At 39.9% G+C, this 16,357-nt stretch overlaps 1 protein-coding gene across 5 annotated transcripts in view; it reads right to left on the reverse strand.

Annotated features, from left to right (window-relative positions):
- Positions 1 to 15,141, reverse strand: part of grip2b (glutamate receptor interacting protein 2b) — a 52,290-nt gene extending 37,149 nt beyond the window's left edge. For all 5 annotated transcript variants that reach the window (XM_027020209.2, XM_027020208.2, XM_027020210.2 and 2 more), the window contains exon 1: positions 15,068 to 15,141. In XM_027020209.2, the coding sequence (XP_026876010.2) occupies positions 15,068 to 15,107 (40 nt within the window). In that variant the 5' untranslated portion in view covers positions 15,108 to 15,141. The remainder of the gene's footprint in view (positions 1 to 15,067) is intronic.
- Between the last annotated feature and the right edge of the window lie 1,216 nt (positions 15,142 to 16,357).

Below are 16,357 nucleotides of genomic sequence, written 5' to 3' on the forward strand. Positions count from 1 at the left end.
TTAGAAAGAAGGGAGGTAAAAGTGTATGAGGATATGAGTTGGTGTGAAGGCCTGTGATGTCACAATAAATACCACCACAAAGGAAGCTTATTCCTGGGACTGTGCTGTACTGTCTAAATTGGAATTACAAAATCCAACAACAACAACAACAATGACAGCAACAACAAGAAACTTTTAGAAAATAATCTGACAGTTTGCATTTTATGTTTGTAACCCCTTTTATATAGTATACTGCTTTTTTCCCCTCAACATCCAAATGCTAATGTGTTTAAAATGACTCCTTGAACACTGCACTGTTTTATTAATTAGAGATTAACAAAAGTTTGTAACCCATGTAAAAACATTTCCCACAAACACATCTGTGTTATAGGACTGCAGGGTTGTGGTGCCATTAAGACGAGTGTCTGTGAGGGCTCTTCTCATTCTGAAATTGAGTGTGCCACAGATTTAGCCTCTTTTTTTTTAACCTGTAATTAATTTTAAAAAGTGTTAAAAATTAATACTTCCTTTGTATGCTGTACACCTGTCATTAATAATAGTTTCCTTGGCACTTACAGCTAAGGACTTAGCTTTTCCTAACGCCTATGGGACACCATTAAGGAATTGCAAATAAAGTAAGAACAGTAATGAATTCAGACATGAGAATACGTGAACATTCTAGTGAGTTTGTTAGGCCTTGATAATTTGCTGAGTTATTGACACGTTTGTGTGTGTGTGTGTGTGTGTGTACTTTACTACAGTTTTACATATTAGTGCTCGGGTGGTCACGTGACTTCGGCGGCACCTGAACTATTGATCGTAACACGGTGAGCCTGCGGCGAGTTGAAAAGGTGCCTGTCGACACAGGCGGTGTTCAGATAGCATCGGCCACCTGCACCGGCTCCCGCCTGTGACAAAAACATGGCTGGTGCTGAGCGATATGATCGTTTGCTGTTCACTCCTCTCGGTACATCATGGGACAGATATAAAGTATGCAGCTGTAGCAGAAAGATCAGATCAGACCTCGAGAAGGGAAATGGTCAAAAATGTGTGACGGAAGGAATGATACTGCCGATATTACACTGTCATAGCTGGTGAATCTGATGTTGTGAATAAGCTTTTTTGTTATGACTTTCCATTGTTCCCAGTGCAGTCTACTCTGACATTTACCTCTATGCCTTGAACCACAGTAAAACAATACTTGCTAAAGCAAAAGTTACATACTGTAGTTTATATGGGTTGCTCCATATTTACATCATACAGTATATTAGGATGCATACCTGAACAGAACAGAGGATTTTATTTCTTCAAGTTGTTCAAACATTTTTGCTCCCTTTCAGAGCACGACACGCATCAAAACGCATTATAATTAGGCTTCCCTCCTGAGACATGTTACGGCTAATGTAATGGTTATCCTACTGACAGTGACGCATTGTGCAGCCCACTGGGCCTGTAAGATGCAATACCCTCAAAAAAGGAAAACTGTAGAAATAAATAATATAAAAGAAATCCTCTGGAAACATTCAAGGCCAGACACGAACGAACAAAACGCACAGCACTTTGCCAATGTCACACAAAGCCAATGTCGTGGTAAAGAGCGGATACAGGCAACAGAAGGACGAAGTATTCCACAAGTGCAAATTTACGAAACGATTGTAGCGTCTGCAAAGGTTATTGCCGACACGGCTCGACGGTCAGATTAGACACCAGCGTTAGCGAATTTCAGTCTGCCTGCCGGACCCGCGGAGGTTCTGCCGCATCAGCCCTTGTCGTGAAGACCAGCTTCCTGCTAATCTGCCTGCTCGACGGCTTTAGAAATCCCCCCAACTCACAGATCAAAGGAGATGATTTAACCGTGACGCGCACCGAAGTCGCTAAAAGCCGAATAATCTGGTTTTTGTTGGGTTGCAGAAGAGAAGTATAAATCTCAACTTTGTCTCACGAACGGTAAAGTAGGCGAGAAAGAACACGACAACAAACTGGCCTCTTACTGAATATACTGATATGCTGCATACAGAAAGAGTTTTTTTTCTTCTTTTTCCCCCCTGAATTCTCACGCTTGTACAGTCTATTCTTTAAACGTGTATGTACGTCTTCTAACCTGAAGCCTTCTTATGAACATACAAAACCTTCAGTTTCTTAACAGCTTAATCGATGTGCTGATTGGTATCAAGTTTTTTTTGTTTGTTTTTTTTGTTTTTGTTTTTACTCAGTATATCTGAAGAAAAAAAGGAACCACAGTTAATCAGCATTGCAATATGCTAACCGATGAACTGTTATTGCTAAACACTTTCTACTATGGAGGTCCTGCCTTCACAGACTGGTTGCATTTTCAGTTGGCTGCCTGCTGTGTTGTTGTTCCATTAAGAGTTTTGTGTGTGTGTGTGTTTTAAGTTATCAGGTTAAGCAAATGGCACTAATTAGTCTAGTCAGTACATGAAGGCAAGGGAGCTGGGGAGTCAGAGAGGATGTGCTTTCTTGTTATTTAGACTCGACATTTCCTCGTTAATTACTCCATATTATCAACAGTGAGCAGCTAGAGAGCTAGCACCAGACAAAAAGGCTGTGCCCTAGGTGATGTATAGGAGACGTTCAAAGAAAGCAAACACACAACCACATGCGAAAACACACTTAAAACTGCTCAGGCACAACATGCAATACTCGAACCAGAAGTATACACATGGCTGCACATGACATTTATAAAAAAAACCACAAGCTTTATTTACATGTTCATGTCATAAAAATCTGTCACATAACTCTTTCTTAGTATTTCGTCCTCTAGAAGGTTCAGTTAAAGGCTTTAAAAGACCACCAAACCACTGATAAACATCCATAGTCATTACAGAAATCCCCAGCTCCTGCTAGGTAACCTGCTGCTTTAAAGGCTGCTTTTATCTGACACTTAGATGCGGCTAAGTACTGCAATTAGGCAGCATGATGGTCCAAGATCCCCTCTGTTTGACAAAGTGGGAATGATGGGAGTGAAGGTTCTCTAAAATATCTAAACATGTACCCCCTCCCCTGTCTGCCCCCACCTCAGATGCATGCATGGCCCTGTTGTAGCCAGTGGGACAGTCCGCACACGAGATCAAAGCTCATCAGTGCAGCAAGATGCTGGAAACGGCAGTGCCGTCTTTTCCCATGAACTGTGTGACTATGTATTAGTGTTACATTGGCCCAAAGCTCCTGAAGGACCCCTGTGGCAGGGGAGATTAATTTGAAAAACTGAAGGAATGAGTTTACTGTACTTGAGCTCTTGGCTGGGTGTCAGGTTGAGGAAAGAACAAACCAGGTTCATCACTTTTCTGACATTCCTAATGAACTTAATATTTGAGGCTGGATCCATTTATCAGTAACGCAGACTTGGTATTATGTGACAAGAACCACTTACTTTCATACTATTTCCTCTGTTTGGAGATTTTTTGACAGGCAAAATCAATCTTGTTCTTGGCAGCCTGCTTAATTGTGAAGTTAATCGTGTTGCCAGCTTCTCTTCTCCCCATCAGTTTGGAGAACACAACACCTTGATGCCATGCACGATGCCATGTGATGAGTTCTAAACTCATCACACTAATAATATTACAAGTTACATCTGAGCATTAAGCTTTATGAGTTTGCAACTCATAGGCGCACAGCTGTGGCTGTTAAAAATGCATCTGATGAGCCCTGGCCCAAGTGAACTAGCTGTATTTCACAGCCATCAGACAAATCACCATTGCCATGACAACAGGGTGAGGTAAGGTGTGTGTAGCCTTGCTTGAGATGGCTTGTGTTCTGAAGTTCTGCAGTCCCTACATGCCTCCCAGCCTATCCCCCAAGCCCCCACCATCTAAGTAAAGGTTGTAAGATCACTGAACCTGGATCAGCTAGAAGATTCAAGGAATGAGCCAAGATGCCTTTGGAAGAGCAGCCTCTGTGATATATGCAAGGTTTTTATCTCAAAGAGCGATGTGAGGCGTACACACGCAGCCTAACTGAGCACAAACAAATTCTAGCATGCTGACCTCTGCCCCGCTGCACCAGCCTCACTACCGATGGAGGCCACAATGTGATCCAAGCTTGAGGCTGACACCATGTTTCAACGTGAGGTTACACAAGTGAAGTAACAACCTGCCAAGAGGATAGAACACAGTCTGAGACAGGTACGAAGGAGAGACCACTTGCCCATGCTGCGCTGATATTAGCTCATTACTTTCCCCACAAACGGCCAACAACCTCTGTGGCCTGGGGAAGTTATGTGACACGGAAACAATGTGGGCAAGCAATCAATAAAGCTTGTAATGAATTAAAGTGTTTTGACGGCAAGCATTAATCGGTAAGGGACGATGGCTCCCGGTGACACAGAGCAAATGCTTATAAAGAGGGAAAGAAGATATTTGGAGAGGGGAGATGGTATGTAGGAATATGGGAGGCAGTGTTATTTCAGTCATGGGTCATCTGTCTCCACAGTGTTATGGAGTTACTGCTATACAGAATAACTACTCCAGGGCCTTGAGTAAATGGAATGCCAGATCTGCTGCCAATCACAGGGTTCTCCTGATGAACATTTGGTGAAAAAACACAGGCTACTTAAAAAGAGTGGTAGTTCTGTGAGGGACTGAACATTGACAGAATGGGTGCTCTTGGCCCAAGACCCAAGCTAGTTTATCATCAAGACCCAAGCTACTTTATCATCCCTGCAAGACACACATTCCAAACAAAGGCGAAAATCAATTACAAACAGGACTGTATTGTTTGAAAGAATCCGTTAAAATGCTGGAACCATTTTAGGCTTTCCCCTCTTTTTCAGTCCGTATTATCCCTCACCACGGTACCAAAGCAATTTGCTGCAAAATATGCAGTGATTATGGGCATTATTGTAAGAGTAAGACTTCAAAAAAGCATGTAATTATACCAAGTGCACTTTCACTCACTACCCTGCTGAATAACAGGGTAAAAAAAGGAAAGCAGCATCTAAAAAACAAGCGGCAATTAGTGTAATAAGTAGTTCCAAATTGCTAGCTGTGTAAAATGTGAGATTAGTCAGGCAAGACATAAAGGGAGGATGCTTCACTTGGCTGTGCTGTGCAGGGGGTCTAACCTCTGCACGTGGGAGGCAGAGAAAGCTGGTTAAAATGGCTGGTTGTTCATCTTATCAGGACATATTCAAAAGATAGATCATTCATTTTTTAACAATTTAGTGGTAAGTAAGGAGGAGTGGAATAAACGATTAGCAATGATTACTGTTGAAAAGTATAAAAACAACACACATGGACATATATATACTGATTCCCTTTAAGAAATTCCAGGATGTTGGTATCTCAATAAAGCGTGATGCATTTAGAGGCCTGATCACTGGAGTTGGCTTATTTTACCTACCTATCTAACCTAAGTGGCCCTTAAAGCTATTGTGATGACTTCCCATTTAATTAGTGCTGACCTGCAAAGAGACCTAATTAAAACTTATGCTGAAATGAGACCATCTATCATTACCCTCGATGTTACCTGATTTGTTTTCACATGATCTGTTATCAAGGGAAAGAAGAATCTGTTGGAGAGCACACAGAAATGCAAGACTAACAGATTGGTGTGCTTGTTAATTGTACCAGACCAGGTCAACCCATGATGGCAGTTTTGGCTCCATAAAATGTTTATTGCCATTATAATAGTTTCATGCAGGACTGTATAAGCATGCAAATCTTACAAATGGACATAAGGCACACAATGTGTGTTGGTGTAGAGCAACATCTCAGAGGTATATATGAAGGGAGAGAAGATGAGACAGGTGTGTACACATGTTTGTGTGTCTGAGCGTGAGAGCGAGCAGTGGAATGCATTACAGGAAGCACAAAAAGGAAAAGAATACAGATTCAGTTACAGATAGCTATGTTAGTTTAATAATAACTACATATATAGTATTAGTTATTAGTGTTATAGGCTTAAATAATTTGTTATAACATGGAATATTACTGTTGAACTACACTAGGCAGCTCAGGTAACACATGAAACATATTTATTAACGTTTTTTTTTCCTCTGCTTTCTCATCTTTCTCTACAAAAATCTCTAAGGCTTTGCTTCATGCACACACATACACAGAACAACACACACAAACTCAAACACGCATGCGCACACCTGCACGCATATGTGCACACACACTTAGGCAACACACACATACACGCACATACGCACACACACACACACACACACATACACACACAACCTATCCATGCCTCTCTCCCCCATGGGGAGAACATTAGACAGAGCGTTGTAGCATGACTCCTGCTTCTGTTCCTCACAGATGCTGCACAGACTCTTGAATCCCTCCCCAGAGCTGAGGAAGATCACTCGATCTCTGACAACAAAGCAAAGAGCACTCTTAATATTTTAACACGATCTGGCTTAACTTCTAAGATGGGTATCACTGATGCCACATTGGGTATTCCCTTACATGCAAAATAAAACTTTATCAATACAATAATCAATAGATTACTAGATCAGGGCTTGGTTTACAAAATGCATTGTAGTATTGAATCTCTGCAGTGTGAGGACAGTCTGACCAATCTGACCTAACAATTTCTCCAGTTCTCCTTATCGGTTAAGATCCAACTAAAGCTTTGTATTTATGAGACTCACCCTATTTGCGGTGCAAAAATAGATCATCAGGCATATTTGATGTACTTTGTGTGACACAAGCCAATGCAATGAAAAAAAGAAAGCCTAACCGTATAACATGATTTTACTTCATGAGAAACCGATTAACCTGTTTTAAAACTCACCATAACACTTACAAAGTAAGAGACAGAAGCACTGTCTACCATCAAGATGTAACTGCATGTAGCTAATCTAAGGAAAGGAAATGTTTCAGTTTAAATTATCAATTTTTTATAATGAAAAGAAAATCCACAGTTGACTTGATATAATTTAGGTATTGTTAGAACACAACATCAATTAACGTCATATCAATCACTGATTTATTTATTTATTTACTTTGGGGGGGGGCGGGGGTCAGTCACACTTGTAGAGCTATACATATGTTTAAATGTTATCAACTGAAACATCAGCTATGATGCATATGGAGTAAGTGCAGCATACTAACCACATGGCACAGGTATTTGTGATGATGGGAAAGCAATAAAGAAGTGGACAGGTCTAGTCCACACACGTGTTCCTACACCAGACCTCCTTACAAACCACTTGAGCCTTAATAACAATCTTAATTCTGCCTACAGCAACTCCCTCAGCTGCAGTCCTTCAAGTTATTGAAAACAATAAAGATCACCTCCTAAAGCAGCACATGAGACAACAACGCAATATTTGTTACAATGATCCACAGGACAAGTGATGAGCCTTATCTGATTACATTCACATGCCAGACGTGTTTACTCAGGGATATTGTCTAGTGCTGGTCACGTAAAATGACCTGTGATCGCACAGCATGAAAGAGAAATGAAGACACTAAAGATATGACAGCAAAGTTCAACGCTCACCCAAGGTGTTCTTCACTTCCTTACGGATTCCACACAACATGTTGCCCTGTGCCGCTTACACACGCACACGCGATATCACACGAGGGGGACCGATTCAAAGCTCAGCGTGGTGCGAGAAGTGGAACCCCTCTGCTTGGCCACTCACCGAGTGGCTGCGTCTGCGTAGGCATGCGCGAGCGCACGCGCCTTTCACCTACGGTCTCTGTACCTCTGTTGACTGAGAAAAATTAAACACTCGCCTTCTTACACAATGCAGCCCATTTCAGTCCCATTTCAAAAAGGATTACTCGGGCTGTAGCCGGACGGATATTACCTACTTGTAGATAAGTCAATTTGTAGAAAATCTTACTGAGTGTTCTTACTGAGTGATAAATCTTGTGATACTGTGTCCAGGTCTGGCTATTGAGATTAAGCCTGAATACCAAGCATTTCAGGGGAATTCCTTTCTGCCACTGTTCACTGGTCAAAATGTGCCTCTTTGAGTCGGTTGAAAAATCAAAGAAAACTGGTACAAGTGCTATGGCAGAACTGCAAGGCTTTTTTTCCACTCGAGAGAAAAGAGAGAATTTGCATTTGTCAACTTTCCCTTGTGCATATATCTCTGGTCTCCACAGCCTTAAATCATCCCAATGCTCACACACACTTCCATACTCACATGCACACTCACACACACGCGCATACTCACATGCACACGCACGCACACGCACACACGCACACACACACACAGGCACACACATACACGCACACACACACACACACATGCACACACAGGCACACACACACGCGCGCGCGCACACACACACTTGTATTCTAGAGAGAATCTCACACTCTCGCCTGTTTGACTGGAACAGGTTGGATTAAGCAGTGCTTCCCTCTGAGAGGAGCTGTAGTCTGTCACCCTGCAGCCCCTCTCTCTCTCAATTCTTTCCCTCTCTCCTTCCTCCAGTCTGTTTTATGCCCCACTGTCAGACTCTCTTTCTCCGAGCCTTGGCTTCTGTGAGATTGATGTCATCAGTGGAAGATAAGCATTTTGGCCTCTTAAGCAGTGTACCAAGAGTAGCACATTCATAAATCTTTCAGAGCTTCAGAATAGCAATTTGCAGAAGTCTGTAGGCACCAAAACTGTCTGTTCAGTGGCATCCATTTCCTTTTTCACTGTTTACACCTAGAGAGTTCTGTGCTACTTGACAGTAGTCCAAGTTTTTTTTTTTATCTCAGACGATTGGGTGATTTAACAGTAATGCAGGATTAAAACTGCATCGTGCTTCACCATGTACTCTGGTGAATATCTGGCAAGAATAAAATGCAATTTTTGTGTCTGATTAACATTTTAACTTTCAAGTAAGAGTCTGTATACATGATTCAGATTACCTTCTATCTATCAAAGAGCTGAATGGAAAGCAGACCGGGGTATAGAAGGATAAATCGACCAAGTATATTAAAATAAAATCATAAAAAATATCTGATCAATTTAAGCGCCTCCCCACATAGCTATGGTGATGACTGATGTTTCTGAGTCTTTTCATGGCTTGTAACGGTTTTTATGCAAATTAATAGTGATGCAAATTCTTAGCCAAATCACTTTGAAGTTCTAGGGCTAGCCTTCCAGGACTGCAAAGAAGAACGTAAGAAAAAGAGCAATTAAAATAGAAAAAGCATTTGCTTTTGGAGTCTTATTAGCATAGCATGGTGCTTTGGAAAAGAAAAGCACAGTTTAAAGGATAAAGTGTCAGCAAAATAAGCAATATGCAAAACCCACCTTTCTTATATGCCCCTAAATATCTAAGTAACTGCTTGTGTTTTCGTAACAGTAAATAGTCAAATGGTAAAACAGTAAATCAGAAAATATATGGTTTAATGAAAAATTTTAGAAATATATGGACAGCCTCCCAAGAAATACCAGCATCTGACCAGTGCATGGCAAGTAGAACCTTCAGAATGGGCTCATTTGATGTCCTCCAAGGGTAGGTACGCTCCCCTCCAACCCAGCTTGAAGTACCAGCAAAGACCTCAAAATGAAAACAAATCACTAAAAGACTCCCTTGCTCCCATAGCCATGTGAAATAAAAAAGAGCCATTGAATCACTCCCTTACCAACTGCTATTATACAACTTAACACAATGGAGCCAAATAAATAAATTCATTCATTCATTCATTCATTCATTTGAAGTTATTTGGCTTTTGTTTCTATTTATTATTTTTCCAACAAGGTAAACCTTCAGCTTTGGAAAAGTTCTCTGCCTCATCTAACATGAACTGAGTAGGCAGGTGAAACGGAATATGGTTAACAAGGAGCTGAGAGGAACTCTGTTCCACGCTCTTCACACCACATGTGCCACTTGTCGAATTTAATGGGCCTTGAGGAAGAAGAGAAGGCCCTTCTTTCCTGGATGCTGGACAACCAGCCCTAATAAGATGAAAAGGTTGTGCTAAGCTTCTTTAATTTGTAAATTATTGAGGCCTCTAAAAGCCTTAGATATTCTTTTATATCCTTGTCCTGGTCTATGCTTTGCCAGATTGCTTGCAGACCCAGCTCTTTTGTAGATCCAGGTGTGAGCCTTTTCAAACTATGGCCAATCGATTCAAAATTCAAGAGGTGACCTCCAGCTGTGTTCTAGACACATGTCAAAGATAATTAAAGTAAACAGAATGCACCTGACTACAATCTGGAGTGCCATAGCAAAGGGTCGGAATACATATGTGAGTAAGATATTTTTGATTTTAACCTAATTATTTTAAGAACTCCCTAATAACTAGTGGCCACATAGTCATTATGAGTAAGTGTAGATTAGTAAAATGGCAATTATATACATTCAAAATGAAATCTACAAGACAATAAAGTGTAGAATAAGTAAAAGGGTCTGAATACTTTCTGAATCCACTGGACCTTGGTGAAGATATTATATTCCTTATGAACCATCGGTGGTGGAGTTACTCGCTGTCATACAGTGGAGTCAAAAGATCCACCTATTCAATAGGTACCTGAATAATCTAAAGATGCTTCAAAGCATCTCTAAAGGTACTTCCTTAGGCTACATAGCAATAACAAAGACCTTACAACAATTGCAATCAGGCAAGGATTTACTGCTTGTGAGTCTACAGGTCATACAGTAATCACATACAGAACTAAGGCTTCACACAGTTCAGTCACATACATAACTATGGTTTCACAGACTTCAATCACATACACGGGTATTTCAAACAGTACATGTGACTGATGACCGTCAAAAATCCTGCTCAGGAGTAGATTCAATGAAATCTGAGAGGAATTATTAAACAAGACAGGCCAAGTGCAAATATAAACTTCCTACAAGTGCCTGGTTATGTTTAATTTAAGTGCTTTTCAAGGCACCAACAGACAACTGACGGTCACATGATTTTGAAATTCAAGATACAAAATAAAGTGCAGTGAATCCTTTTGTGATTAGTGGAGTACAGGTTTTAGGCAAGTGAAGTAAGAAAAAAAACAGGGCTACAGGAATCCATGATGCAATGTGAACTGCCTATGCAGAGAAAGGGAGACAGATAGAGAGAAAAAGAGACTGTGTGTGTATATTAGATCAGCTCAAAAGGAAGAGGAAGATCAATACAAGTTTATTGTGCATGGACAGCTCTATCACTTACATATCAACACAAATCAGCCCTTAAAGGAATCTACCACTAAATATCTCCGATAACCCAAGGCATCATCCCACTACAGATCAATAGTGATGTCCTGTGTTTTTGCTGATGCATTTATTACCTAATTCTTCTCTTCCATATTAGCTGAAAAACAACCAAAAAAAGAAAAGAAAGAAAAAACATGGACATTTTACATGGAGATTTTAAAGAAGCATAATTTTAGAGATCATCCTTTGACTATCACAGTTTTGTATTCTTTGGTTCTCTAGTGAGAAGGCAATTATGCAGAGAAAATGTGTAAGATATCTGTCGATCCAGTGTGTACTCCCCCAATGGCACACACACACACACACACACACACACACACACACAGGTAGTCAGTCAGACTCAAATTATAAGTGGTGGTCAAACAAACCAAGCCTTTCCATTAATCACAAAAACTTGAAGGAATGTGTAATGCTGTGAGAGATAACTGTTATAAATATCATACAGGACCTCATTGATCAAACATTCACCAGAATTTGTGCCCAGTATGACAGTATGGCATATTTCTTATGAGTAGAACATTTCAGCCTCCATCCTTAACCACCTCCCCTCAAGAGACAGGAAGATACTCCTCAAGAATGCACTAGCACCCTTGTGGTGGACTTAACTTTAGCTCCCTGTTGTACAGTGGAGTCAAATGATCCACCTCTTCAAGAGGCACCTGAATAATCTCAAGATGCTTCAAGGCACTTGATTAATCACTTCTCCTGGACTTCTCCTGCACTAATTTATTTATATAAACAAAACCTTATAAAAGGAGGAACCTTAAAAAAGGTTCCTCCTTGTTAATGTTAATTTTCCTTGTGTATATTTTCTATGACAAGATTCTAGCTGAATTGTATTCTTAGGCACTCGGCTAGCGTTCTGGAAAAAGGATTACATCCATTAAGATGATTTTTTTTAAATTTTCTAAATTTCTACGAACAACAGTGCCTGCTAAGTGTAACATACTTCATAACCAAAAAGCAGAATTACAAAGCATGTCTATACAATGATGACAGCTGGGCACACACAGAGACAGTTCAAATGTGACTACTGCAGTTCACCCAGTCAATCATCTCTATCCAACAGATCATGCCTTCCTAACCAACTTCCCCTGAATACTAACTCTGTCTATCTCCTCATTTACCTCTCTGTATTTGTGAAGTATATTTGTGAAGTATTGCTTTTGGTGAACTCTCTCAGCATTATCTGGTTATTCTACAGTTTTTTGGATCTTTGCTCTATTTTCCCCTCTATGCTCTTTTTTTGATAATGTTTTTGTAATGTTTTTGTACCTTTTGTAATGGTTTTGTACCTTTTGTTCCATGTCCTCCTGTTTTTTTAGACAACTGCCTTTTCTCTGACTGCCAGTTGCTGGACTGTGTGGGGGGGTTTTTGTGCTCTATCTGGAATTTAAGCTATACCTTGCATTTGGATCCTCCCCTCTACTGTTCTGTCATGATACAATTCCTTCAAAGATCAGACACCTTCAGGACAGCAAGAGCAGGAAACAGTGAATCTTGGCACACAGCTATAGTAGAATATGACAAATGGATCTTTGTAAATGGAACAGATGACAGCATGCTAAGGCAGAACTTGTTGCGACTAAGTTTTCAGCAAACCTGGCACACTACTGCAAACGGCATAATGCAGGCAGACCATGACTTTGATTCACTGTAAAACTGCGGACCATAATTAATTATTGATCTCTGGTCTTTATCTCTTAGTTAATAATAAAAGAGACATAAAAACACTGCAATGCTGGGCATTTATTAATTTAGACATTGCCAGAACATTGGCAACCTGAGTACCTCCAGTGGAACATGCAAGGTATGCTAATGGGATGGTGTGTGATTAACAGTCAAGCCTAAATAAAAAAGAAAAAAAGAAATTAAATTTGTCAGGCTAAGGGTAACCCCTCACTCGAATTGCACAAGACATTAATCAGCCTACATTATCGCAGTGCCTCAGCCAGGGGAATGTGTCACACAGGTCCCTGATGACACCAAGCAGCTATGACAGGCCTAACCACCTGCCAAATGCTCCGTCTGGATTTAAAGTAAAAGCATCCAGACAATACTAAGCAACAGCTATAATGAACACTGACTATCTTCAACTTTTCAGCTTGTAAAAGGATCCATACAAAAATGACATAATTGACAAAGATATGTTGAAATCGTCTAATTCTCCTAATTAAAACTGACTTGGCTATCCTCTTTTCTACAGTTTGCTTTTCCAAAACATCAGATGAAAATGCATTATTTTAATGTTTCACTAGACAACAACTATGGATTACTCTGCAAAGTACCAAAGAAGTAAGACTGTATGTGTTTTGTAATGGGATGTAACCCATATGTAGGAAGTAGGTTTTATTCCCCCATAAACTAGTTCAGAGATCCAGAAGTAGATGATCTCATACAGCTACAGCAATATACATTCACGTATTCCAAATTAATCACAGCAACACTGCACCTGACAGGATTGTACTGTCTGTCATAGAACAATGCTGCATGGTCCCAGAGAGAGAGAGAGAGAGAGAGAGAGAGAGAGAGAGAGAGAGAGAGAGAGAGAGAGAAAAACAAAACATTAAATCAAATGTACTAATGATGTGGCCTCTGTATCCTATAGCAACGACAGCCACTTAAATGATGAGTGCCCTTACTCAGTCACTCCAGCTGCATAACAATAAGAGCATTAATTGCCAGAGAACTGGCTGCATTAGCCTAATCACTAGCTTTAGATAAAAGAGAAAGGAAATCTCTGAGGAAAAAGTGATGCATCTGGATCTCCAGACAAAGTCAATTGGAGCATAGGGTGCCTCTCACTCATGTCAGTGACTGATTATGTACTATTGATAAAGTAAATCAATAGGTTGTAACCTTTATTACAACCATTGATCTTGGAACAATAAAGTGGCAGTTCCCAATGTGGATTATTCACTATTGAGGCCTTCTCCCAGAAACCTACCCTTAGGGCACTAAATGAAGAATACACAGCCATGGCTCTAAATGGTTGGTGTATGAAAACCAGCTATTTTGGGTCAAATTGGCTAATGAAGCAAAACTCTAGGTAATCAGCAGGCTGAAGAACAAGTATTATTATGACTTTGCATGTAAACTACTGTTAATTGGCCTGATAAGTCCTCAGTTGTAGCTTGTAACTTTCAAACTAGAATGAATTAACCAAAAAATAACATGAAAACAGGTCATAGAACCACACCAAGACATTCTGGAATTTAAGGCAAAACGGCACCAGTGTTTCACTGCAGCCAGAGAGGCTTTTTTTTTTTTTTTTTTTTTTATAGCTTTCAAGAGTTATTTTGTATTCTGGTGGTGGTCGGTAACAGTCACTAAACAACAATTACTAAACAGATGTCCAGATATCTTAGTGTGTGTGTGTGTGTGTGTGTGTGTGTGTGTGTGTGTGTGTGTGTCACACACACACACACACACACACACATATGTATATATATAACCAAATTTGTCCTAATAATTGAAATTAAGCTAATTTTTTCGTGAAATACCATAAACAGTTCACTCTGTCTATGTTTCATATGATCATAAAACTAGCAGTTCTGATCTACCACATGCCACCATAACATGAACAGTCCTCTCCAAAAGGTTGCAGACCCTCTATTGAGCAGAACGGTGAGACATGCACCACATGCAGTCAGTTAAGTCATTCACGATGCAAACTCACTGGGAAAAAGCTGTAAGAAAAAGCTTTTAGCCCTATACACAAATACATTTAATTGTTTAATAGAAATTAGGTCACTGACATTAGCCCTAAGATAAAAAAAAAATAATCAGGCATGCTATTAATTAAAACGGAAATCAATAACCACTTTACACAATGATTCAATAAATTTTTAAGGGGCTATTTTTTTCATTTTCTCAGTATGTGGCTAATGAAAAAGACAGCATAAGCATAAAAGATTTGATGACATTTTACCATTTAACAGAAATGTGAGTACCTTTAAGTATCCTCCTCAGGATTGCCTGTAGGAATAGCATTCTCCTTTTCCTGTTCCAGTATTCCCTGATATTCTGTGGCAAACTTGTTCTTCGTCTAGCGTGCTACGTCCATTGGCTTGTTAAGGACATACTTTGTGCTGTCTTGCTCAGAATGCTACTGATACTTTTTTGAGGTGTTAGGGAACTTCAAATTCTCAAAGCATTGCTCTGTGATATGATATCACAGCCATGTCTTAGACCCTAAGATGTTAGATTTTATTCTCTGTTTTTTTTGTTTTTGTTTTTTTTATGGTAGAACTACTGCCCATTTCTGCAGCAATCATTAGCAGTTAATATCTGTAATATTATGTAAAGTCTCTCTCTCTCTCTCTCTCTCTCTCTCTCTCTCTCTCTCTCTCTCTCTCTCTCTCTCTCTCTCTCTCTCTCTCTCTCTCTCTCTCTCTGTGTGCGGTTAATAAATGCAAAATGTATGCTCAAAGCCTTCGGCACTTCTGTTGCCCTAGTTACCCCCCTCCTTGCCACATTCTCTAAACAACTGCTACACTCTCCCAACTTTCTCCCTTCCATGGGTTTTCTCATAGAACATGTCTCTATACATAAATTGCAGTTGTAATCAGTAACAATACTGCAGTGTGATCAAAACAAAGATGTGCATGAAGTTAGTGTTCTGAAAAGTCACTAGCAGTACACAATGGGGAGGCTTTTTTTTTTGTTTTGTTTTGTTTTTTTTACAATGAAAGCTAAATAAAAAAATAGTCCAATGAAAAATAGTGTATTACATTACAACTGTTAAGAGGAATCCATAAGACTATAGAATGCCATGGCCCAGCAGTTATGAGAGAACCAGAGCTGGAGAACAGAGCTGGTACACCAAAGTTCTGACATCAAAATGAGGTGTTTTGTTGGCTCTGCAAATTGGTGCAAGTCTTTGCAGTTCTGTGGGCAATGCAATTACTGTATGTGAACCCTGGAGGTTTATAAACAGACAGTTTATATACTGAAGATTTTCTTCATTCAATCGTCTGAACTCTTACTAAGTCACTGAAGGTCTCTGACTATGGATTATGTACTATATCTGTATGATACATGTATCTAAATTGATCAAATATATTTTACTCAAATAGGTGAGGAAAAATGGCTAAATTGGAAATCCTCTAAACTCAAGGCAGCTTAATAACACTGTTTAATGGATCTTCTTTGTAGTATCGCACCAGGCAGTGAATGTGCTTCTTGATTTCTTACTGTTCTTTAAGCACATAAAAGAGCAGAAGGGCTTTGCCTCTATGCAT

The sequence above is a fragment of the Electrophorus electricus genome, chromosome 20 (genome assembly GCF_013358815.1).
Source record: "Electrophorus electricus isolate fEleEle1 chromosome 20, fEleEle1.pri, whole genome shotgun sequence".
Taxonomy (NCBI): Eukaryota; Metazoa; Chordata; class Actinopteri; order Gymnotiformes; family Gymnotidae; genus Electrophorus; species Electrophorus electricus.